This window comes from Crinia signifera, chromosome 6, assembly GCF_055691185.1.
Source record: "Crinia signifera chromosome 6, ASM5569118v1, whole genome shotgun sequence".
Lineage (NCBI taxonomy): Eukaryota > Metazoa > Chordata > Amphibia > Anura > Myobatrachidae > Crinia > Crinia signifera.
Genome location: NC_139222.1, coordinates 253,552,304 through 253,578,072, shown reverse-complemented (window position 1 = coordinate 253,578,072; position 25,769 = coordinate 253,552,304). Strand labels below are relative to the sequence as shown.

Here is a 25,769-nt window from a genome sequence, read left to right as displayed (position 1 = left end):
GCTTGCAAACAAAGAATTTTGCTCAAGCCGCTGGCAGCTGGGCCTCATGAGAATTGCGGCCAATACTCATGCGCAGTAGCGCAACCATCGGCCAGCATCCAAATTCAGACGTGGCTGAATGGGTCTGAAGCTTGCCCATTGAGACTAGCAGAGAAATCAGCCAGATCTCTGGTTTTTAATTTACAAAATCAAAACATTTTTATTTTATTTAAATTAAGCTTATACGTAAAAAAAAAAAAATACTAGTAACTAAGGAGAAATAAATATCCTATGGCCACAGAAGATGTGACACAGAAGAGATTGCATGTTATGTAAAAAATACTTGGCTGCAAACACAGGGATCAGACTTCTGCACGCTGCGTATAAATATGGCATACTGTAATAAACAGGGGTTACCGGAGATTGTGTGTATATGGCTGTAATTTACTTTAATAATAGTCTCTACATTGTTAGCAGTGCACCACACCAGACCGCCAAAGAGAAAAGCTCTATGAATACACATACACACCACTTGTCTCTATTCCTATCACAATGGTCTACTACTTCCCCACCTAGCCTTCCAACAACAACTGCTTGTGATATCTAAGGGTGATATTGTGTATATGGTATGTCATGGACTGCACAGCTTGTGCCATGCCTACATGGAGAGCTATATACACCATAACTGCCTCCCCTCCTGCATTCTGCAGGAGACTCCCTGAAATAGCAGCAATCTCCCTCTCTCCCTCATTAGTCTAGCAATCTCCCTCATGTCACCTAGCCCACATTACACTGTTACATTTTTTGGGAAAAAAGGAATGAGAAACAGATACATTTACATTGAATCACCAGCACCATTTCCCAGCACTTTACCAAGTATAGTAGCTCTTACTAACTGCTTTGGGGATCATCTACATTTGGATATAAGTCATTTTAAAAGATTCCTCTCAGATGTAGCAGTACACACCCACGCTTCTAGGTGCCACGTTCACAATCTCTTTTCACAATCTCTCCATATATAGAACTAGACACGCCCTTTGGGCGGAGCATGACACGCCCCCTCAGTGGGGCACTTTGCAAATTTCTATTACCAACTATAATGTCCCTGAAACTGATTTTTAAAAGTAGGCAAGTATGACATACACATAAAATGAAAGCACGCTGTGTATTACCAGGTTAGTGTACACTACCATGTTATCATGCCAGCTGCCGGCCTAGACACTCACATACAGTATATAGTATAGAGTACCTACAACCACATTTAGCCTCCAGTAGTTTGGGATCTACCCCCACACACACTGCCCCTAGTTGTGTGCAGATTATTAGACAGTGTATGATAGTCAGTCAATAGGTCTACCCTAAAAGTTCATCAGGGTCAAAAGGTTGACAGGGTCAAAAGTTTGAAAGAGTCAAAAGGTCAACATGGGAAAGGTGGACTGGGTCAAACTATGGACATAAAAAAGGTAAACACATGAAAAGGTACGCATACATTTTTTTGGTGCCAATTTCGACAACTGTCGACATGGGCCCCCAATTAGTGTAACGTGTACCCTTGAGACAGAAACACAGCTGCCTCTGCCTTTGATTTTTTTTTTAAATGTGGCCCATCAGTGGGTGTTTCTGGGTACTCAGATACCTCCCCTACATGTTCCACTGTGAGACAGGACCATAGATAAGATGTACTGGCTGTAAGGAAAGTACTCAAGCTTTTAAATGGTGTCAAATGGTGTCAAATTTCCAGCACTTTGGGGTACAGAAAACTGTCTGTATAGTAACTTTACCATCTGTTTAAACAAGTTTGTTAATAGTTAGAATGAACATTTTTATCTCTTATTTGTGAGATCAAAAACCGCTGTCCCATTGATACACCTTCATTTTCCTGTTCCACATAAACTTATGCACCTCTGTCCTCCATGCACCTGTTCCACATGATTTACACTACCACGTACCATTCTCACATCATTTACACCTCCGTGTACCTGATCCACATCATTTACACCTCCACATTTACACCTCCATGTACCTGATCCACATCATTTACACTACCACATACCATTCTCACATCATTTACACCTCCATGTACCTGATCCACATCATTTACACCTCCGTGTACCTGATCCACATCATTTACACCTCCGTGTACCTGATCCACATCATTTACACCTCCACGTACCTGATCTATATCATTTACTCTTCCGCATACCTGATCTACATCATTTACTCCTCTGCATACCTGATCCACATCATTTACACCTCCGCATACCTGATACACATCGTTTACACCTCCACGTACCTGATCCACATCATTTACACCTACCTGATCAACATCATTTACACCTCCACCTACCTGATCAACATCATTTACACCTCCACCTACCTGATCCACATAATTTACTCCTCCACCTACCTGATCAACATCATTTACTCCTCCACGTACCTGATCCACATCATTTACTCCTCCATGTACCTGATCCACATCATTTAGGCCTCCATGTACCTGATCCACATCATTTACACCTCCACGTACCTGATCTACATCATTTACTCTTCCGCATACCTGATCTACATCATTTACTCCTCCGCAAACCTGATCCTCATCATTTACACCTCCGCATACCTGATACACATCGTTTACACCTCCACGTACCTGATCCACATCATTTACACCTCCACCTACCTGATCAACATCATTTACACCTCCACCTACCTGATGAACATCATTTGCTCCTCCACGTACCTGATCCACATAATTTACACCTCCACGTACCTCATCCACATCATTTACACCTCTGCATACCTGATACACATCGTTTACACCTCCACGTACCTGATCCACATCATTTACACCTCCACCTACCTGATCAACATCATTTACACCTCCACCTACCTGATCAACATCATTTGCTCCTCCACGTACCTGATCCACATCATTTACACCTCCACGTACCTCATCCACATCATTTACACCTCCACGTACCTGATCCACATAATTTACTCCTCCACCTACCTGATCAACATCATTTACTCCTCCACGTACCTGATCCTCATCATTTAACCCATCACTGAGCTTTTCAGAGAAAGTTACATGAATACTAACACTAACTAATACAAATTCAGCAATTTAAACTCCTCCTAGTGAACAATTATTAATCAATGGGCGCACCAGATGGTACCGGATGACTGGCCGATGGTCGATATACCGACATTGAAATCCAGACTGTTTGGCTAACTGACATTTGGGATTCCGACCAACAGGGGCTATTCTCCCTCGTGGGGGTCCACAACCCCCATAGTGGGAGACTAGGAGGGAGAGTAGAACCTGTGGCGAGCTCAGCGAGCCACCAAGCCTGCAATTGGGCTTTTTTTGCGCTCGCCCCCTGTTGGAGTACCGGCAGCCAGGATTCGGTATACTGACCGTCGATATCCAGACCGTCTGCCAGCTATACAATACCCGCACCAGAGGTTTTGCAAAGCTGCGAATTTCACCGCTTTGCGAGTGAACCAGAATCACCTCCCAAATGAGCAATATTGTTTGTAATATTGCTTAGTGTGTACTCAACTTAAGTCTCGGGGTGTTGTTTCAAAATATTTCTTAACTTCATTTTGCATTATTTAATAATATGGCACATAATTTGCCAACCATTCTTCACTTTTACAAGACATATTAAAGCTTTTGCAGCAGGGCCATGTGGGAACGCTGCCACTCCCTGGGGCGCAAGAACAAGAGGATGGCACTGTTATTGTCCCCTGGCCGCTGTTTTTGGTTTGAGAGTACAGTCAGGGCCAGCTCTAGACCTCACCCTGTTCGCTCACGCCTGCCACATGCTTGGGAAGAATGCCAGGGCCTGTTTTAAAGATAGTTGCTAAATCCGGTGGCCTCGTACTGTCACTATCCCCTCCACCATCTATTGTCTCTAGTAATCAGGTGGCTCACTTCCCTCACCACTGTGCCTGAGGCGGGAAGAGCGAGGTGAACATGTAAACCCTTATCCATTTAGGCTCCCATGCATGGGCCTTGCTCCTCCCCCTGTGACATCAGAGGTCCTTTCTCCACTTTCTCCATATAACCCTGCTTTAAACCTTAGTCAGTCCCTGTTCAGCTCTGATATATTTTTATGAAATTAGATTAATTCCCCAGCACGTTTTTACCACAGCAATGCAATTTTTTTCTGACCTTCTTTATCACGTCACCCTTTTAATTCCTGTAATAATAAGATGCTCCAGCTCGTAAATCTTTATTATTGTTGTTTTTCTAACAGTACGGTCCCCTCACAATATTCAAGATGTGGCCTAAAATGTTCTTGTATAGACTTCTATATAAGACTTCTATAATGGCAGCTTTACATCATGTACATGTACACCAGGAATTTAATTTGGAGATGTAGGGGTGGTATTCAATCTCCCAACAGGGGAAATTGCGACGGGGCCCTATTCAATGCCGTCTTCCCCGACAGCATTGAACAGGGATCTCGGCAGAACAGGCCCGACTTTACAACCAATCGGGCCCGTTCTGCCGAGAACGGCCAGGAATTGGCGAGCTCACAGCCGCAGCTCGACAATTTCTGTCCGTTTCTAATGGCCACGCCCCCTTTTTGGCACTCGTCAGGCAAGACATTTATTCCTGCCTGCTGAGATGACGTCGAGCCAGCCGAGAACGGGGCAGGGTCGTGGCTGTTGAGCCAGCCTGACAGTCGTCCCCCGTAGCCTACTTATTATTCCAAATTTGCACCAATTGTTTTTTTTCCCATAATGAAAAATGAATTGCATATATGCTACGTACAGGCCTTGCGTAAATTGGTGGCACTGTAGAAGTGATAATATGACTAAAATATGGATAAGTGGCTCTGTGCCACGAGTGGCGACTGTGAATACTTTGTATGGTATAAAACATGTGAACTCCACAGAGTGAATTGATTTTTAGGCAATGGTACACTTATTAACCATGTCATTAGTACGCACAAAGAGATAGAGGACAGGGACGTGATTCTTTGAAGTGAGAGATATCACATGTAACCAAGAAGACTTTAATTCATGGATCACATTCTGTGGCATCCCCCAGATTTGACGGATCACTTTTACACAGAGGGTAGTCTTACGTGTCCAGCTGCACTGACTGATCACTGGTCGAGAACATCACTTTCAAATTAATAATGTCACTCTGCACCTCCCCTGTGAACTCCGTGCTTCATGTGTAAACCGGGGGTAATGAAAAGGAGGATTCATTTAAAACAACAGAAGTTCTGTTTTCACAAAACTCTAACCACTTTAAAATTGTAACATGTGTTGGCATTTATGAAAAATGGTTCCCAGGACAATGGTGCTGTATCCCACAGCAACCATATACCCTTTTTTTAAATTCTGCCTAAGTATAAGAAATTAAAAGGTGAGAGATTGGTTGATATAATCACATTGGGCCAGAAGTACTAAGCTCAAAAAGTGATAAAATGGAGAGTTATAAACCACCAGCCAATCAGCTCCTGTCTGACATGTTACAGGCTGAGTTTGAAAAATGTAAAGTAGGAGCCGATTGGTTGGTGGTTTATCACTCTCCATTTTTATCACTTTTTAAGCTTAGTACATCTGGCCCATTATCTGAGCGACACCTGCATTAACTGTATTTCAGTATTTCACAGGTCCAGTCCTCAGGGACCGCTGACAATGCCAGTTTTACAGATCTCCTCAGTATCACAAACTCTCGCAACACCTGTGGATTTTATAAATGTGTCAGGCAAAAAATGAGTACACCTGTGAGCCAATTTATCGGGAAAACGTGCACTGTTAGAGGTCTCTGAGGCCCGGAGATATAAAACATTGCTTTATAGGACCGGGAAAGTAAACCAGTTACCTCACAGAGGTACTTCATGCAGGCAGCCATTTTGTATGCGAAACCAACTAATGCTACAAGCATCAGCTTATCAATTGGTTGGGACACAAATGTACTCATGTGTTGAGATTTCAGTGAAAATGACGCAACTCACAAAAAAGACTTTTTCTGGCCTCAGTGATGTTGCTCGCTTGCTATATATATAATAATAATAATATCCTATATATTGACTACCCAACAAAATGGCCACTCATGCAATATGTAAATATCCTGCTCACACACATTATATATTTATATATATATATATATATATATATATATATTATTAATTGTTTTTATTGGCTCAATTTAAAAAGGAGGGAGTGTTCAAACGTGTGGCACAAGCAAGTTTAACGAGTGAGGTTAATGTCTAGTCTTCACTGCCATATGTACAGACAGGAGTGACAGGACTAAGCTTCCCCGAAGGTTAACAAAGGTTCATCAGGTCAGTACAAGGCCATTTTATCAGTCATGTCAGGCTTAGGCCATGTTGTGGCAGATAAGTCTTGGTTTTCCTCTCGTATTGTTTCAGTTAATGCAGTTTTTTTTAAAGCCATTATATTAGGATTATGTTAGCGCATTACCTAGGTAAATATGAGCATTAAAGATTTTTTCATCAAAACCACATTCAGGGGCCAATTCAGTTGTGCTGTATAAAGTGCTGCAGAGTATGTGCGCTGTATAAATAATGGTTATTAATAACAAGCGATGTACATTTAGAACGTGCGCAACAGCAAAAAATCTGTCAGGGGAATTACTCATCTTGCCTCACACCCCCCCATCGGAGGGAGCGTAGGAGAATGAGCCGTGTTACTGGAGAAGGAACCATATTTTCAAGTGAAGTGCGCAGTCACGTATTTTTCAGAATTGAATACACCCCTCAGGGTCCACTTGGGAGAACGATTCTGCACAATTTTGATAAAGGTCTCATTCTCCATTAAATTGCTTGTATATGGTTGTAGGCCTGTTGTGGTTTTGGCTTGTTAAGGTAATGATGCAATCTACTTATTGGATTAAAGTTATACCAGCATGCTACCTTATGCATATCATCCCACAGCACGCTGAAATAAATCATTGGTAAGTATGTAGAAGCCGAGATTACAACTGGTTAAGTTTTAAAAAAAGGGGTGCAACTGCTATGGGGCCCAAAGCTATGAGGGGGCCCTCCTTCCTGGTTAGTTACATACACAAGGGCATAAGCTCCCAATGGTGCTGGGAGTGTAGCTGCTATTGCCCCAGAGCTGAGAGGGTCCCGCCTTCCCATCACAAATACTGGTCAACTTTAGCTTACCCTGCAGTCCCGAATTGGGCTTGGCCATGATCCTCACATCTTAATTTAACGGCGCATTTTAAATCTGTGCCCACCTTTTGCCAACTGTGTAATGGTCACAGTGCTGAGGTCATTGGTTCGATTCCCACCATGGCCCTAACTGTGTGGAGTTTGTATATTCTCCCAGTGCTTGCGTGCGTTTCCTCCGGGTACTCCCAGTTTCCTCCCATAATCCAACAATATACTGGTAGGTTGATTGGCTCCCACAAGATTAACCCTAGAATGTCTGTGTGTGGGTGTACATGTGGTAGGGAATATAGATTGTAAGCTCCACTGGGGCAGGGACTGATGTGAAGGTTCTAATATTCTCTGCAAAGCGCTGCGGAATATGTGTGCGCTATATAAGAAACTGTTAATAAAACCAGCACAGTTATTGTTCATTTTTTTCTCTCTCTTCCAACTCTAAGGGGCAGATTTATTAACCTTGGAGAAGAGATAAACTGAAGATAAAGCGGAGAAAGGGTAAAAGGAGATAAAGCACCAGCCAATCAGCTCACAACTGTCTTTTTCAAACACAGCTGATTGGCTGGTGCTTTATCTCCTTTTACCTTATCTCCGCTTTAGCTCTTCTCCAAGCTTAATAAATCTGCCCCTAAAATCCGTATCATAAGGTGGAAAGTTTCCATATTATTACAAAACACACATTAAAGTAACCATTTACTCAGATTGTTATATAGTTTATTGCAACACATTAAATTCGTAATATACAGAACACATTTACAAAAGGTACTAACATACCCAGTGATACAAATGCAGAGGGGCATTTTAAGAGCTTTATCTACAGAAACAAAAACATGGGTTCCGTTGAGACCCCACTTTGAGTGCTCGGAAGTTCATAAAGTTATTTTGACTGACAAATGTATAAATAACTAGCATACTGTACAAATTAAATAGAAAATAAGTGAGTTTATAAAAGCCTCTATATACAATTTATGATGTTATACATATATACTTTGTTTGGGGCGGGTTTAAATAAGACTTAGGGGGTTTAAGCCGTGCTATGGAAGGGTTTGAATTGTGTTGGAAGATTGTCCACGGGGTAGACAATGGGGCCGGTCTTCATGGCTGGTGGTCCGTTTAACAGCTCCCAGTCACAATTTCGGCACAGCTCAACGATAAAAATCTTGAGGAGGATTTTGGCAAACTCCTTGCCTACACAGCTGCGCACACCTCCGCCAAATGGGATGAAGCCGAACCGAGAGGAGTCTTCGGGAAACGGTGTTAAAAAGCGATCCGGATCAAACTCATCTTTGTTAGGGAAGATTTCCGCCACATCGTGAGTGTCGGCGATGCTGTAGATAACATTCCAGCCTTTCGGAATCTGATAACCCTTGAAAGAAATAGAGAAGACATTCGTAAACAAGTCAAGGTACTGCAGGTAATAACACTATGTAGATGTGACATCCAGCACTGTTCAGTCCTACAGGATGCTGTAAAACTGTAAAAGGGTCCCCAATTAGGGTCACCAGGAGCCAACTGACCAGCATGAAATTGCCTGCAAGTTGTCAGATGTTCTGATCGTGGCTGTAAAAAAGCTTGTGAACTCACCACTATTAGATCAAAGGGCACTGCCCTGTCTACATTAGCGTACAATAAAAGGCAAGTAACAGCCGCCTCATACAATAGATGCAGTAAATGTTACACCTCAAATTAAAATATAAAAGCCATTTATAGCCATTCCTAGTTCTAGAGTGCAAGGACTGTGACAGTTGGGATTTTATAGAGAGTTTATTGATTTAGGGTGTACTGATGGGGTACAGTGTAGTACTTGTCATTTTAGCAGCTGCAGGAAAGTTTGCCCATAGAATTCTATCAATAGTTTGCCCATAGAATTCTATCAATGTGCCAGATGGATCCAGCTTCAAAAAGTGATCAAGTGGAGAGTGATAAACAACCAGCCAATCAGCTACTAACTCATTTTTCAAACCCAGCCTATAACACAGCTAATTGGCAGGCTGTTTATCACTCTCTATTTTATCACTTTTTGAAGCTTGATACATCTGGCCCAATATTCGGTAAATCATTGTAATGGAGTGGAACAGCTAATTCCCATACTAATCAAGTAAGGACTACAATTAAGAGGCCATTGCAAAATCAGCATCTTCTCTGGATGCTATGAGTTTTTAATGAAAACAGCAGCATTTCCAAGTGGATCTTTTTAGATAAAGCACTGGACAGCAGCTGAGAACCACTTGCCCCATATTGTCTGCCTCCCAACACGTGTACGTGCATACACCTGGGTGTATTTTTTCAGTTAACTTTTGTCGGGACACAATTACCCTAGAAGTGCAAGCGCAGGGAGAATATATAAACTCCACACAGTTACGGCCATTGCGAGTATCGAACCCATGACCTCAGTGCTATGGCAGTGATGCAATACTTACATTTAACACAAACGTTTTAAGTGCAACTCGAAATCCACCCGGAACCGGTGGGCTTAGTCGGAGCGTTTCCTTCAAGACACATCCAGTGTATTTAAGCTGTTGTAGTAGGTCTATTGTCAAATCCTTCTTTTCATCGGGTTTATTGGATAAAAGACCCTAAAAAATTAGATTCTCCGTTAGCAACAGCAATTTTTTAAATCAACATTTTTTTTAAAATATATTTTTTAAACCAGCAAAGGTCAATAGAACTTAATACTGTAATCATTCTCCGCCATCCAATACTTATAGCGCAAGTCTATATTACCCTAATGGTTTATTGAAGTTTAGGGAATAAGTCATTGAAATAGATTTTAATATTGAAAAATTCTGAGAATTTTCTTCCACCACGCTTAATTTCTAGATTGAGACACAAGACATGCATGGTAGCTTGTCCATTACAGAACTGCTGGGGTAACATGGTTATATATATAGAACAGGTGTATATAGAAATACATAGAAGTGGTAAATGCTGGCAACAAGTAGCAGCTACAGGTAGTCAAGAACAGAATTACCTTAGAGTCAAGCTCTTGGCGGATTTTTTGCACAACTCCCTTGTTAAGCCCAAGGAACGTGATTAAGGATGTGCCTGCACTGGCTGTGGTCCCGTGTCCCCCAAATAGGAGTTCCGTTGCAGATTCTTTCAGTGTCTAAATAAGAGGAGGAAAATAATTATTACATGGACCCATAATAGGATTTCAATATCAAGTCCCAGGAATTCAATGGGAGGTGGAGTTAGAGCAGTGATAACAACATCCCACGTAATAGAATGCATTAGGTGCTGCGGAACCCGTGTGGCACCATAGAGATGATTTTTAAAAAACACATGAAGCATGCATGCCACTATGTACCTGTAAGTTCACGGGCTCCCCGCTCAGTCTGCTATGATCGATCAGCAGCTGCAGAGCATCTTTGCAGGAGCCATCTGGTTCCTTCCGCAACTTTTCCTTAATGTTCTCTTCAATTTTGGCATGGATAATATTCCTAGCCCTCAGACCCTAGAGCAAAAAGGAGCAATAAAAACACATTAACACCATACAGAAGATGCCATTTCTGCCTCATTAAAACATACTAAAGATTCCCCACACCCCTATTAAAGGTCATGCTGATGCTGTTAGTGCCACAACAGCTGGGAGAACAGCTGGATTGTTCATTTCTACCTGTATGACATGTAGTTCCCACACTCACCCTGTAGAGGCCGCTAAATGGGACATCAATGGGAAGGGAGAAGAGATTCCGGATCATTTCTTCGAAGGCTTCCACCAGGGGTTGCTCCAGAGAGGCGTCCATCTGCTCGGGCTCAAAGCCGAGGAGGATTCTCATGGCTATGCGGAACATCAGGCGCTTGACCGCCGGGTAGACCAGGACGCAGGATCCGCTCTGCAGCCACAGGTCCATGGCGCAGCGCATCTCCTCCTGGATGACCGGCACATAGTTCTCCAGCGCCTCCCGGGAGAAGGCTTGCATGATAACCTGGGGGAGAAGAAGACACATCACCTGCGGTTAGCTCCACCTGCCAAAGGGTTAATGTGGCCCCATCGCCCTATGCTAATTGCATTGCATTCATGGAGGGGTGAAAAGGTAGCCCTCATGCCTAGGTAATCCTTTCTTAAATAGGTGTTGGTAAATGAGTTAGTCCCCCTTGGAGATGCGCACCAGGGAAGGGATTAGCCTCCTCCACCCGCTATCAGATGCATCTAATGGATTTATCAGAACCACCACCCAGGCACTTTAATCTGTTATAGAATGTATAGGTCTTCTGTATATTGTGGGACCATGGATTGTAGGATACCAGAGAGCGCACTGGAGCAGAGAGAACATGCTATGGAGAAGGTCCATGGTCTGGACATTGGGTTGCCCTGGTCACCCGACAATGGGCAAGCTATATAATGGGGTCATGTACCTCTTCTGCTTCCCCAGTCCTTACAGAGCGGGCAGCGGCAGTTCTACCCTAAGTGCAGTAAGTTCAGTTCTACCCTAAGTGCAGTAGGTTCCAGTGCGCAATTACGCACGGACCAGAGTGGCACAGAGCGCAGCGCCCTTACTCACCCTCTTCATGTTCTTGTGCTGGGAGTCGTGCAGGTTGGACAGGCACCCAGAGCCCAGTATGGTACGGACCGATGCCGGCCAGTGCACGGACACCAGCTTGTGCTCCCCGAGAAGGATCTGGCGCACGTTCTCTGCGCCCATGACGCGCACCGTGGGGGTGCCAAACAGATGCGTCTTGTAGATGTGCCCGTACTTTCTGCGCTTCAGCTGGAGGAATTTACGCCTCTGGAAGGAAAGAACAGGGCAAGTTTGTACCTGGTAAAAGCCATCACTACTGTGCAAGTACTTGGAGAATAAATAGAATAATAATAAAAAGCAGTGGCTCATTTTATGTATAGTTCCCCCAAATACTTCCCAGCAGCTTCTGCCATGCAGGTGCCCCCAGCCTGCACATCACACAGCACACCCCGATGCCTTAGAAGCAGAGGTAAGTGTACTTACTTGTAGGACCATTTGCAAAGTCTCTCCAAAAAAGGGCAGCCCCATAGTGCCAGGGGGCAAGGGCTGGTGGCAGTCAGGGTCCCTGTGGCTCAAGCAGTAGAGTTCCCATAACTTGACTGCGGTGAAGAAGAGCAGAAGTGGCAGCACCAAGGTGCAGAGGGTGCTGATCACCACGGTGTACAGATCCATGGCAGTCACACACCTACAGCTAGAATACCTGCGCTCAGCCTAAATGATCCTCAGCTGCCTAATACTGTTCCCCTACTTACTGCACACAGCCCCCTGTCTCCGCTTTATATACTTTCTCCAGGTCTGCCCCCTTTTTTCTTACTTTGGTCAGATAAATTAGTTCACCCAAAGTTCATCTTTAATTGTAGCATCCCTGCAGGACTCCTCCCACCGGGACAGGGCTGCCCAAAATCTTTAACCATTTGGATCCTTTTACCACCTCCAGCGAGCTTCAGACAATCGGCAGCTTCTCCTTTGAAAAGGTGTTAATTCCCCAAGCACAATGTTCAGGAGCTTTGTAACCCCTTAGCTATGCAAGTCAATGGTCCATTTAATAGAAGGGTGTGTGCTATTTACTCTTCTATTGCATCCTGCACTGTGGTTAATCCCACAAGAGAGCTCTCGAGACCCCAGATCTTCCCCTCATAGTCAAAGGTTTATTGTGCTGATTAAAATCCCACTTATATTTCAGCAATATTCCAAACTTTTAAAGGGATCGATTGCTGACTAATCGATACATATACGTTGTGCAACAGAAGGGATAAAGTACAGTACTGTACTGGTACTGGTACAGTTCAGTGTTCCAGGTTCCAAAACTTGGGATGCCAATTTCAATGGAGTGAGTGGAATTAAAAGGAATTATGCTGCAAGCATTTTCGCACAATTTATCAAAGCGTGATAAAATTGTGAGCGATAAAGTACCATCCAACCAGCCTTTGCTTACATTTTAAAGACTGTTGTTTGAAGAATGACAGGAGCTGATTGCTTGGTACTTTATCTCTCACCATTTTATCGCCTGCCAAGCTTTGATAAATACCCCTCAAACGCTCTAATAAATAGAAGTTAAATATAACCAGGACAGGATTGGCTGTAAATGATTCTATGATTAAATATTGACTGATCCTGTCCCTTGTAGAGACCCCCAGTGCCCGGGACATCCTGCAGTTGCTGCTGCAGCCCCAGACTCTGCAGTGTACTTATTGCAGAAAAATAACCTGCATTTTTTTACAGTATGGAACATAATGAGGTGCTTAGATGTGAGACATCAAACACTTTCACCAAGAGATATTCCTATCTTATAAAATTAGTGCCTGGCCTGCGGTTCACCCCTAGTCTCAGATTGTATTTACGTTCAGGATCCAGGGAGGAATAAGCAAGAAACAGTAAGTAAGTTCTTAAACTTATGATGCAGGGCTAATCGCTGGTTCAAACTCAGGTCAGGGAGGGAAAGCAAGGTTATATTAGAAGGTAAACACCCCAGCCATTGCCTCCCACTGGTCTTTATGGACTGCTCAAAAATAGATCACATCAATACTGTAATTCCAATTCCCCTGGGACCATGACATGATATGAGAGTGGCGTGCTGCATTTTGCCAATAAAAGGGGGAAAGAAAGAAATCATTGTGCAATAGATAACATGTCACCATTATGGAGCCACAGGATTGCACCAGGGGAGTGTCAATCAAAGTCATTGCAGCAGGTCCTGTTGTTGTTCTGATGGGGCTGGTGTTAGAGCCTGGGTAGGACTGCAAGTCGCAGCACAGCTATCAGGAGTGGAGCTAGCCATATGTTGTGTGCCATGCTGTGCCTTGTAGTTCCACAACAGGTGGTAAGCCACAGGTTGCTCAGGCTAAGGTGACTGTAAATCCCTGTAGCTGTAGTGCAGAGGCTAATGTCCATTGAATATACTGACATGTGCACCTAGAGCCCTTCCCTGAGACTGTTGGCTTTCCAGGAGGGAGATGCATTAATCAGTGATCCCTGTTCTGTCTGGGTCCAGGTGACCCGTGTGATCAGCGCAAGTGGTTTCCCGGCTCTAGATTAACCTGTTGGTGCCCTTTAATCAGATCCACGTGCATTTACTATTTTGATGCCAGAAGCCATCATGCCGGCGATATACATTATTTTTATTGATGGGGATTTGATTACCCTAAAATGACCCCTGTGATTAGATCAGGGTTAAGAATCCAGCTCCCGTGCTGCTTTCGCTACAGGGTGTAAGAATAAGCCATATGTATCTCAGTGGCAGCAATTTGGAATGCGGAGCCCCTGCTGCGTTTTGATGAATGCAGCGACTTTATAGCGACTTGTGTCCCGTTGGACTCCTCATTGCTGTACTGCCCTGGCTGGATGTACTGTGTTGACACTGATGGGCATATGCAGACATCAGACCTGGCTCCAGGTGGGTTTATTGTCATTTCCATACATGGAGTGGAAACAATGTATCTAGATCGTCCTTTAGAAATGGCCAATTAATATTCATCAGTTGGATAATGGCACCAAACAGTGTGCACAGCATTAACCAGGGGTCATGTTATGACAAAACAAACAATTCTCCTATTTGGATACAAATCAAGGTGTTGTTACCTTTTCTATTCAGTGTTTTCCCTAATAAACTGGTTCGATTGTGGTTCCTAAAGCTAAAGGCTGAATATAAAACTGGTAGATTGGAAACAAATGTATCCATCAATATTGCAAACAAATGTATCCATCAATATTTCAAGAGATACTGTGACCAATGAAATGTATACAAATAGCCAAATAGACATCAAAAGTTTCTTATTGAGAAATTATGAAAGAAAAAAAAAAAGTAAACTGTTTTTAAACGTCATCCTTAGGCTGTTGGGGGCGATTTTGTCTAATATCGCTGGAAATAGGGTCGCTTAGCGTCCATATTGCCTGCGATGGGAGTGTGCACCGGCGCCGGGTACGCGCTCCCGTTTTCTCCCCCGTAGTGATCGCTGGTCGCAGGAACATGCTCCTGCGACCAGCTGATTTCCACTGCCGGGCTCCTCCGGCAGTTTCTTTTTCATCAGTGACCATTTCTGGTCGCTTGTGCAAATGGGACACTGAGCGATATATCACTCATCGCGAGCGATATATCGCTCAGCGATATATCCCCCCGTGTGTACGGGGCTTATAGGTTAATTATGTGGTGAGGGATTGGGTTAACTTCTGTTTGAATACATTTTTTTTTTATTTGAAGCCACAAACAATAGCTTTTATATAGCAGTTATTATACTGACCAATTTGAATGACTCCTGGTCCACCAACCGGAGGCACCCCTGCAAGTGTCCCAGGGTTCCACGGCGCACAGTTTGGGAACCACTGCCATAGTATAAACATGATGATTATTAAAGTATTTGATTTATTTTCTGGATTTACTGGGACTACTCAGACTTGGGACCTTATTCTGGTCCATGTGCTCCAATGCGAATTCGCACGGGAGCGCAATGTTTTTGTTTTGCGCATGTGCATTTCTGTGCATGTGCATGCACTGTGTGCGAGCGGCCATGGCGAACAGAGTGTTCTCCGGGTGCTCACACACAACAGTGCGGGCATGGGGGTGTGGACCGCCAGGCCGGGGGATGAGCCCATGGGAACGCCCATGAAATGCTGGGCATTCTCATGCTAATGCCCCGATGACGAGGGTGCTGAGGGCGGGCAGCTGACATCACCGGATGTCAGCTGCCCGCCCTGTCCTCGCACTGGACACACGCAAAACTAAGACACCTGAGAGTGTCTTTGTTTTGCGCGTACTCACCACATCATTCAATGGTCGGCAACCATCAAATGCTGTGGGTGTCGCCCCATAGGCTGCAAATGGATGTTTATGCAAAATATCCATTCGCAGCCGTGCGGGCGGCAATGCGAGCAGCGGGCGGGCTTAAAAAAGATACCCAGTGCTGTGAACTTTGCAGCGCTGCGTGTCAACCAGAATAAGGTCCTTAAGCTGGGTACACATATATACAATTGTCGGGCCGTTCTTCCGTTCTGGGTCGGACAGCCGTTCAATTGTATTTGTGTGTACGCTGTCCCGTACGAGCGATAAACGGCAAAAAACTGTCTTTACCGTCCATACTCGGTCGGTCGACGGTTCTTTGCTGTTTAATTTTCATCCAACATTAGTTATTTGTAATGCTGGAAAGTCTATTTCTACCTTTTATCAGGTAATGTATTTCCCTTAACAATTTTCTCTGGCTAGTGCATGATTAAAGAGTTTATGCATACCCCCAACATGAATCATTCCAATAGGTACAAAATGCTCTTCTCATGGACTTACCCCTTACTGTGTGATTGCTGTCACCTGTGTTGAAACACCATTCTCATCAATTAATTAGAGACATAAAGGTGCAATTATACAGTAAGGGGGAAGTCCAGGAGAAGAGCATTTTGATCCTAATAGAATGGGTCGTGCCTACAACTTGTAGGGTATGTCTATGTAGACCCTGTGCAAAATACAAATCTGTATTACAGCTATTTACACCAATATAGATTTACATTGTGCCACTTTTTAACAATCTGTGGCTCCTCTTAGGAAGGGCTATATAACAATCTGGGACTCCTCTTGGGGGGGGGGGCTATATAGGAATGTGGGGCTCCTCTTGGGAAGGGCGATATAGCAACTTGGGGCTCCCCTTGGGAAGGGCGATATAGCAATCTGGGGCTCCTCTTGGGAAGGGCGATATAGCAACTTGGGGCTCCTCTTGGGAAGGGCGATATAGCAATCTGGGGCTCCTCTTGGGAAAGGCGATATAGCAACTTGGGGCTCCTCTTGGGAAGGGCGATATAGCAATCTGGGGCTCCTCTTGGGAAGGGCGATATAGCAATCTGGGGCTCCTCTTGGGAAGGGCGATATAGCAACTTGGGGCTCCCCTTGGGAAGGGCGATATAGCAATCTGGGGCTCCTCTTGGGAAGGGCGATATAGCAACTTGGGGCTCCTCTTGGGAAGGGCGATATAGCAATCTGGGGCTCCTCTTGGGAAAGGCGATATAGCAACTTGGGGCTCCTCTTGGGAAGGGCGATATAGCAATCTGGGGCTCCTCTTGGGAAGGGCGATATAGCAACTTGGGGCTCCTCTTGGGAAGGGCGATATAGCAATCTGGGGCTCCTCTTGGGAAAGGCGATATAGCAACTTGGGGCTCCTCTTGGGAAGGGCGATATAGCAATCTGGGGCTCCTCTTGGGAAGGGCGATATAGCAACTTGGGGCTCCTCTTGGGAAGGGCGATATAGTAATCTGGGGCTCCTCTTGGGAAGGGCGATAAAGCAATCTGGGGCTCCTCTTGGGAAGGGCGATATAGCAATCTGGGGCTCCTCTTGGGAAGGGCGATATAGCAACTTGGGGCTCCTCTTGGGAAGGGCGATATAGCAATCTGGGGCTCCTCTTGGGAAGGGCGATATAACAATCTGGGGCTCCTCTTGGGAAGGGCGATGTAGCAATCTGGGGCTCCTCTTGGGAAGGGCGATATAACAATCTGGGGCTCCTCTTGGGAAGGGCGATATAGCAATCTGGGGCTCCTCTTGGAAAGGGCGATATAGCAATCTGGTGCTCTTCTGGGAAGGGCTATATAGTAATCTGGGGCTCCTCTTGGGAAGGCGATATAGCAATCTGGGGCTCCTCTTGGGAAGGGTGATATAGCAATCTGGTGCTCTTCTGGGAAGGGCTATATAGCAATCTGGGGCTCCTCTTGGGAAGGCGATATAGCAATCTGGTGCTCTTCTGGGAAGGGCTATATAGCAATCTGGGGCTCCTCTTGGGAAGGCGATATAGCAATCTGGGGCTCCTCTTGGGAAGGGTGATATAGCAATCTGGTGCTCTTCTGGGAAGGGCTATATAGCAATCTGGGGCTCCTCTTAGGAAGGGCGATATAGCAATCTGGGGCTCCTCTTGGAAATGGCGATATAGCAATCTGGTGCTCTTCTGGGAAGGGCTATATAGCAATCTGGGGCTCCTCTTGGGAAGGCGATATAGCAATCTGGGGCTCCTCTTGGGAAGGGCTATATAGCAATCTGGGGCTCCTCTTAGGAAGGGCGATATAGCAGTGGGTGCATTAAGACACTATCCATGTAGGCAGTCTTTTTGTGTATCCAAAAATACTGGTCTGCTCTGTCTAGTATTGAGCAGAGCAGGACAGCACGTGCAAGTGGGGCATGTGGGGCATGCACACGGGTGTGGATTATTAGATAGGCAGTGTCAGCCAGTCAGTAGGTTGAACCAATAAGGTCTATGTGTGATAGGTCGACAGGGTCAAAAGGTCGACGTGGGGAAGGTTGACAGGATACAAATGTCGACACGAAAAAGGTAGACACATTACAAGGTCAACATGAGTTTTTCATGATTATTTTTAAAACCAGCTTGTTCTTAACTCACCATCCATATCGACACAAAGGGAGAATATAAGTGTGCCAAGTGTACTGAGGCAATAAAGGCACAGTAATTGGGGGTCCATGTCGACCTCTGTGAAATGTGAAAAACTCAGGTTACTACCTTGCAGACTCACAAGACTTGAGGACTTGATGCGGTCAATTTACCTACAATCAAAATCCCGACAAGGTCAAAATACAGACAAGGTCAAATACCGGCTTGTACATACTTTACCATCCCAGTGGACGTGGAGGGGGAATATTATAGTGTGCCGAGTGCAGCCGAGGAAGCACGGGGTTCATGTCGACCGATGTCAACATACAGACCCAAAAAAATATGAAAAACATGTGTCTAATTTTTTACCTGTCTATATTTTAAATGTAGGTATTTTGACCATGTCGGTATTTTGACCGTCGGTCAATTGCTGTCAGTATTTTGACCATCGGGATTTTGATTGTAGGTAAATCATACCGAACCCTTGAGGACATATCAGCAGCAAATGCATCTTCTCGGGCTTAACATTTTGGGTGCCAACATTGCTGTGAGAGATGTACAAAATATCCGATAAAAATGCCAGCCTCGCTCACAGCGATTGTTTGTTTTGGACACTTCAATTAATTGACTTCAGAGCCATGACAAAAACACCACAGCGGAGTGTGACACCTCAGGCAGGAAAGCGGAACTGCATGGAGTTTGAAAGATGCAGGGGGCTAGAGTGAACGTTCCTGTAGCAGTCAATCTTACACATGGTCAAATTCCGAAGCATGTTCTCACCCGTAGACTGCAGTTTATCACCCTAACCTGAGCAAACTAGCTCCAGAAAAAGGAGGTCGGGGAAGCCAGTAACATTTCCAGTAGTCATGCACTACTTTATGAACGCTTGTACATCAGGCATGTCGAAAACTATGGCCTTCCAGCTGTTGTGAAACTACACATCCCAGCATGCCTTGCCATAGTTTTAGCATTCCCTAATAGCAAAATTGTGGCAAGGCATGATGGGACTTGTAGTTTTACAACAGCTGGAGGGCCCTAGTTTGGACATGCCTGCTGTACATGGAGTAATGGTGGTAATAGTGAATGCATTTTTTAGACTTGTACTGTTGAATATCTGGCACCCAACAATAAAAAATGTTTACTACCTCTGTGATGCACAACTACACACGCATTTTGGTATTTATTTCCTAGCACAGTGCCACTGATGTAGATTGTATGTCATCGGGTTTGTAAAATCGGTTGCGTCGCATCGCATGCGACCAGATTGCATGCTTTGCGATGTGACCAATTTGACCCGATTTTTAATTGTACAGCCACCCTGATGGCTGATTCCTATGTTAAATGCCCCCTCCGACCCGATTTTTCATTGTATACCCACCCTGATGGGTAATTACTATGTCAAATTTCCCCCCATTGTTAAAGCCACGCCACGATCAACGCCAACCCGAAGCGTGGCGAGCGCTTGCCACGCTTCGGGTTTGCATTGATCGTGGCATGGCGCTAACAATGGGGGGGCATTTGACATACTAATTAACCATCTTGGTGGGTATACAATTAAAAATCGGATCTGGGGGGGGGGGGGGGCATTTTACATTGTAATCAGCCATCAGGGTGGCTGTACAATGTAAAATCGGGTATAATCGCGTCGCATCGCATGCCATTACAATTTTAAAATTGTATGGGAACGTCTTTAAACCCCGAAAATCAGGTCGGTCGGGTCTGATCGGGTCCCATCGCATAGCTTAAGTTATGGTATGCGATGGGACCCGACAGGCGCCATGCTAGTACCCTCATTTTATTGGCAATCATATTACGGCAATTTCTATGGTAACGTTATGATGTTTTTTAAATTTGTAGGAGAAACAAGAAAAATACAACATGATCCGCTCACCTGCCAACTGTCAGTGGCTTATCATGTAGAATAGGTGCGTGCCTCCTAGAATGTTTTGGTAGATTCCCATATGCATGTAAAGCTGTGTACACACAGGGGCGATAGGGGCTGAAATCGCTGGAAATATGGTCGCAGGCAACCATATTGCCAGTGATGGGAGTGTGCGCGCTCCCGTTTTCAGCCCCATTCTAATCGCTGGCAGAGGTTCCCTTTCATCAGCGACCATCTCTGGCATATGGCTGAGTAATATATCTCCCCCGTGTGTACGGGGCTTTATGGCTACATTTCCTAATTGAGGGTGCCCATTATCTCAAGGACAAGAGCCCCCCCCCCCACCCAAAAAAAAAGTCAGACTCACGGAAGATGACGAGTGCCACCGCACTGGCACTATTGCTGGAACCTTTGCAGTGCCGAGACCACTTGAACCTGCACATTGCCAAAACCGATGTCACCGATGCACTGTAAATAATAATTTTACTTTTCATTTTAGATCTCCACATATAGCTGCAAGGACCTAACATGTGAATGTAGACACAAGTTATCTGACAAGAGCCTTTCAGGATGAAAAGCAAACAATTCAATGAATAATCGATCCTGCTCTAATAGACAATCTGGCTTATGTTTCACCTGCTTCAACAAACTGCAATTCACAAATGGATACAATATAGTGCAAAAAAAATGTATCAAAATACCAAGAAAACTTATTTACAATACTGTATCTAAGCCATACTGTATCCAACCCACACTGTGGGGATTATTCTAGTTTATTGGCAAGGCTGCAAATTCGCAGCCTTGCGAATCCTCCAAACCCCGCCAGGCAAATGCCAGGCCGCGCCCCACCCCCTGGCAGCGTGGTATTCCATACAGTATCCAGTGCATAAAAAGACCAATTTTCAAGGCTGTTACCGCTCCCCAGACTCCCGTACTTACTCCAATGCATGGGTGGGAGATTTTGGTTTACATTTGGAAACCCCCCTCTAAAAATCCTGTGTTTGACACTGCCCGTGTGAATGCGCGGGGGAGCGAAGGGACCTGAATAATGTCCTGTATCCAACCAAACTTTCTGTGTTCTATTGTTTTCTATTAATGCCGTGTTCTCACTGCGAGTGAGAAATACACAGCTTTTCCCCGGCATTGAAATGCCGGGGACTGCCGCGCTGGAAACCCATTCTCACTGCAAGGCAAATTCCCGGGTGAAGAAGTTCTACCCGGTAATTTGCCATTTAACACAGCCTTTTTGGCAGTGTGAACTAGTCAACCCGTGTCTGCATACCCGGATCTCAGACATGGGTAAAAAGAAGGGTTTTACCCGTGTCTGAGATCCGGGTATGCGACCCGTTCACACTGCCAAAAATCCAGTGTTAAAAGGAAAATTCCTGGGTCTACATGCTAGACCCGGGAATTTGGCTGCAGTGAGAACGGGGTATAAAAGTATACTTGCGAGTTACATCGGTAGGGTATTGCTAACACATTACTAATCTGCAGAACAATTTTAGACAGAAATAACAGCCAGGTGTTTGTGCTGCTGCTCTGCGGCTTCATTTACCCAGCTAACCTTTTGCTTATGTTGGTCAATAACATTGGGGTTTATTCTAGTTCATTCTTTCTGACAAAATCCTTCTTAGATGGACAAAACCATGTGCACTGCAGGGGGGCAGATGTAACATGTGCAGAGAGAATTAGATTTGGGTGAGTTATTTTGTTTCTGTGCAGGGAAAATACTGACTGCATGATTTTACACTTCAATATAGATCTCACTTTGAAGAAAAACCCCACCCAAATCTAATTCTCTCTGCACAAGTTACATCTGCCCCACCCGCAGTGCACATGGTTTTGTCCATCTAAGAAGGATTTTGTCAGAAAGAATGAACCAAAATAAGGCCCAGTGGGGCAGATGTATTAAGCCTTAACAAGAGATAAATACAAGGGTGATAAGGAGAGATAAACGTCCAGCCAATCAAACACAGCCTGTAACATGGTAGTTAGAAGGTGATTGGCTGGACGTTTATCTCTCTTTATCACCCTGGCATTTATCTCTTGTTAAAGCTTAATACATCTGCCCCATTGTGAGCTGCGAAGTTGTCACAATAGACTGGAAATGAATGTTCTTCATGCAAATCCAAAAACAGTCACGGCAGTTTTGTAAATCCAAATCCAGATGATGAATCCGAGACAACTCCAAATCCAGCACAAATGGTCCAGCACACATCTCTAGATTGCATGGGGTATTCGATGCTGCCAAGCTTTCCGGATATTGCATGTAGGAGATCAGCTGTATACAGTACCTCTGTCCTGTACCTCTCCTGAATGATGCCACCATGACCTTTCTAGATGATATTGGTGATGCCTCACACCAGCACCTTATAAATCTGGTGTACGGACAGTGTTTGTTTTTAGATGTAATCTTTGGCATCAATCAGTTGAATTCAATTATTTATAAATGGTCTTTAAAAGATACAGAACTGGTAAACGGGGGGCAAAAAATACCCCCAAAACGCCAAATTGTGCACAGTTCAGTGCAGGGGTGGCCAACTCCAGTCCTCGAGAGCTACCAACAGTTCACGTTTTCCAGGTCTCCTCACAGAATCACAAGTGAAGTAATTAGCTCCACCTGTGAATCTTTTAAAATATGTCAGTCGGTAATGAGTGCACCTGTGTACCTGCGAGGTGAGCTGGAAAACGGGAACTGTTGGTAGCTCTCGAGGACTGGAGTTGGTTCATTGTGTGCCCACTATATTGTTAACAATGAACACTCCAGCAGATCATTAATGATGACCTCGATCAGCTGAACATGCAGTCCAATCAGACATTATCTTCAGAGACTGCATGTTTAGTCATATCGCTTAAGCCCCGTACACACGGGGGGAGATATATTGCTCAGGAATATATTGCTAGCAATATATTCCTGAGCAATATATTGCCCAGTGTCTCCTTTGCATCAGCGACTTGAGATGGTCGCTGATGAAAAGGAACCTCTGCTGGGGGAGCCACAGAGTTAATTAGCAAGCTCCTGCAACCAGCGATTACAATGGGGCAGAAAACGGGAGCGTGCACCCGGCGATTTATCGCTGGTGCGCACTCCAATCACTGGCAATATGGTCACCTGCGACCATATTCCCAGCGATTATAGCCCCTATCGCCCCAGTGTGTACACAGCATTAGAAATGGGTGTGAAATCTCCCTGCGTGTATACCCCCCCTTAAGACAGGGGTTCCCAATCTTTTTGGAATCACAGCACCCTAGAGTTTCAGAACCCCTAGGCCAAAAAAAAATTAATTAGATTGGGTTTATATGCGATTCTTAGTGTCAGTTATGTGGTAAAGGGCAGGATTTGCTTCTGTTTGTACACATTCTATGATTGGCAGCCACCAGCACTGGTTTTGCTCATAAATAACTAACCATTAATAATTTAAGCTAAGGTGCCCTTACACTGCCTGCAATGCCTCCCACAGTGTACGGACACCTGACAGCCTTCCCGGCGGCAGGGACGCATGCGATCCGTTGTGATGGATCGCATGCGTCCCTGCTTCCCGCCCGCCTCGCCGCCAGGAGGAACGGGTAGTCGGGTCTGATGTGCACTGGACCGCGCATCGAACCCGACGGCATGTCAGGAAGGGATTATTTGGTCCGATTTAAGGGGCGATTGGTCGCAATTGGCTGAAATCAGACCAAATCACCTCAGTGTATGGGCTCCTTTAGTCCTGGTCCACCAACCCAGGGCAACTCTGCATGTGTCCAGAGGCACCCCAGGGAGCCACGGCACACAGTTTAGGAACCTCTGCCTTAAGATATCATTTGGCATATATTAGCTAGTAGGTGCCTAGTTGCTTCTGAAAGGCTTACAAGAAAATAACATTGAAAAAAATCTGTTCATTGAGACACAAGATTACACTAATGCCAGATGTGTTACTGTGCATTATTACACCAAAGTACTTCAAAGAGGATATATATATAGATATATAGATATATAGGCTAACTACTACTCGCCTCTATGAGGTGAAGTACCGCCAGTGACCACTAGAGGCCACTGAACGGACCAAATTACTCCTTTGTGTGCTTAAAGATGTCATAACAGAAAGTAAAATGTAAACTTGCTGTATATAGAGAGAGGGAGCTGTGGAGGCAGAGATTGGAGTTAGGAACAGATAGTTACTAGGGCATACTTGCCTACCCTCCTGGAATCGCCGGGAGGCTCCTGAAAATTGGGTCCCCCTCCTGGCCCCCAGGAAAGTCTCTTGCATTGCCCCCGCACTCCCTTCCCCACTGCAACAAATACTGGATTTTGCGGGTCTGCGATGAGCGGGTGGGGCTGAATAGTGACATTTTAGCCCCTCCCCCCAACCCGCTATTTGCCAGGTGTGACTGGAATAGGGACGGGGCTTGGTGATGTCACACTGCATTTAGGTAATGTCACCTCTGTTTCTCTGGACCTTGGGGCCCAGGACAGATGTACCCTTTGACCCCCTCTAATGCCGGCCCTGAGCCTAATGCTGGGTACATACACACTGACCGATATCGTTAACAATAGTACCGTATATACTTTTTTACTTTGATCTGGGACACCTATGATTTACCTAGCTTCTGTGGCCAATTAGAAACAGGTGAAATGCAGGCTTGGGTTTAGGGGGTTATTCAGACCTAATCGCTGAACAGCTAATTCACAGGCTGGGTAATTATGAAACAACTGTGCATGTGTGCAGGTAACAGTACACGTGTGCGAGTCCTCGCAGGATGACTAGCCATGCACAAGTAGATTGACAGGAAGTCGGCATTTGAGGGTGGTAACCGGCCGGTTTCTGGGAGTGTCAGGAATAATGCAGGCGTGCCCAGGCTTTTGAAGGGAAGTCGTGTGATGCCAGCTCCGGCCCCGATCAGTGTGTGTCTATAAAACCTTCTCCTGGGATATTTACAGACTGCACACACTGGAGAAATCATTGGATGAGCGGCTCGCGTACGGATTTGCTGCTAGTCTCTGATCGGTGTCATTTTCGCAATTTGCAGACTTGCACAGGGCGGGATTTCACTCTGGCCGGGCGCAAATACCTGATGCGCTCTGCAATCAAAGCGATATGCAATAATACATAATAGTGAGGAAGATGATGGGTTTGGAAATTGACAATTGGGGAAAAATTAGCCCTCATTCTAGTTGGTTCGCTACTTTACAAGTTCAAAATGGTGACCGATGTTTCCTACCTGCACATAATCGCTTATGCGCAGGTCTTCACTGCGGGTGCCCTCGGAGACTTGCATAATCCCAGCCGGAGGGGCGGGGGGGTGCGTTGGAGGTGGGTACGGGGGGTTCGCATGCGAAAGCCTTGCATTTCCTCGTACCGACGAAAATGGGGTTGGGATCATTGGGTCGACAGTCATGAGGTCGACACTGTTGGGTCGACATACAGCAAGGTTGACAGGTGTCTAGGTCGACAC

The 25,769-nt window shown here is 45.1% G+C and overlaps 1 protein-coding gene across 1 annotated transcript; it reads right to left on the bottom strand.

Annotated features, from left to right (window-relative positions):
- Positions 1 to 7,838: 7,838 nt before the first annotated feature.
- CYP26A1 (cytochrome P450 family 26 subfamily A member 1) lies at positions 7,839 to 12,815 on the bottom strand. Its single transcript, XM_083149351.1, has 7 exons — positions 12,083 to 12,815; positions 11,642 to 11,866; positions 10,781 to 11,065; positions 10,444 to 10,590; positions 10,108 to 10,242; positions 9,557 to 9,712; positions 7,839 to 8,502 (listed from the first exon to the last, which is right to left on the bottom strand). The coding sequence occupies exons 1-7, from the start codon at positions 12,269 to 12,271 to the stop codon at positions 8,161 to 8,163; spliced, it is 1,479 nt and encodes a 492-aa protein (XP_083005477.1). The 5' UTR covers positions 12,272 to 12,815; the 3' UTR covers positions 7,839 to 8,160.
- Positions 12,816 to 25,769: the final 12,954 nt, after the last annotated feature.

What these genes read in the sequence shown, in the direction of transcription:
- CYP26A1 (XM_083149351.1), bottom strand. Translation starts at nt 12,271, where the DNA reads ATGGATCTGTACACCGTGGTGATCAGCACCCTCTGCACCTTGGTGCTG. An exon ending in GCCAAGAGCTTGACTCTAAG is followed by an intron (nt 9,713 to 10,107) that starts GTAATTCTGTTC and finishes CTAATTTTTTAG; the next exon opens with GGTCTTTTATCCAATAAACC. An exon ending in TTAAAACGTTTGTGTTAAAT is followed by an intron (nt 8,503 to 9,556) that starts GTAAGTATTGCA and finishes ATTTCTTTCAAG; the next exon opens with GGTTATCAGATTCCGAAAGG.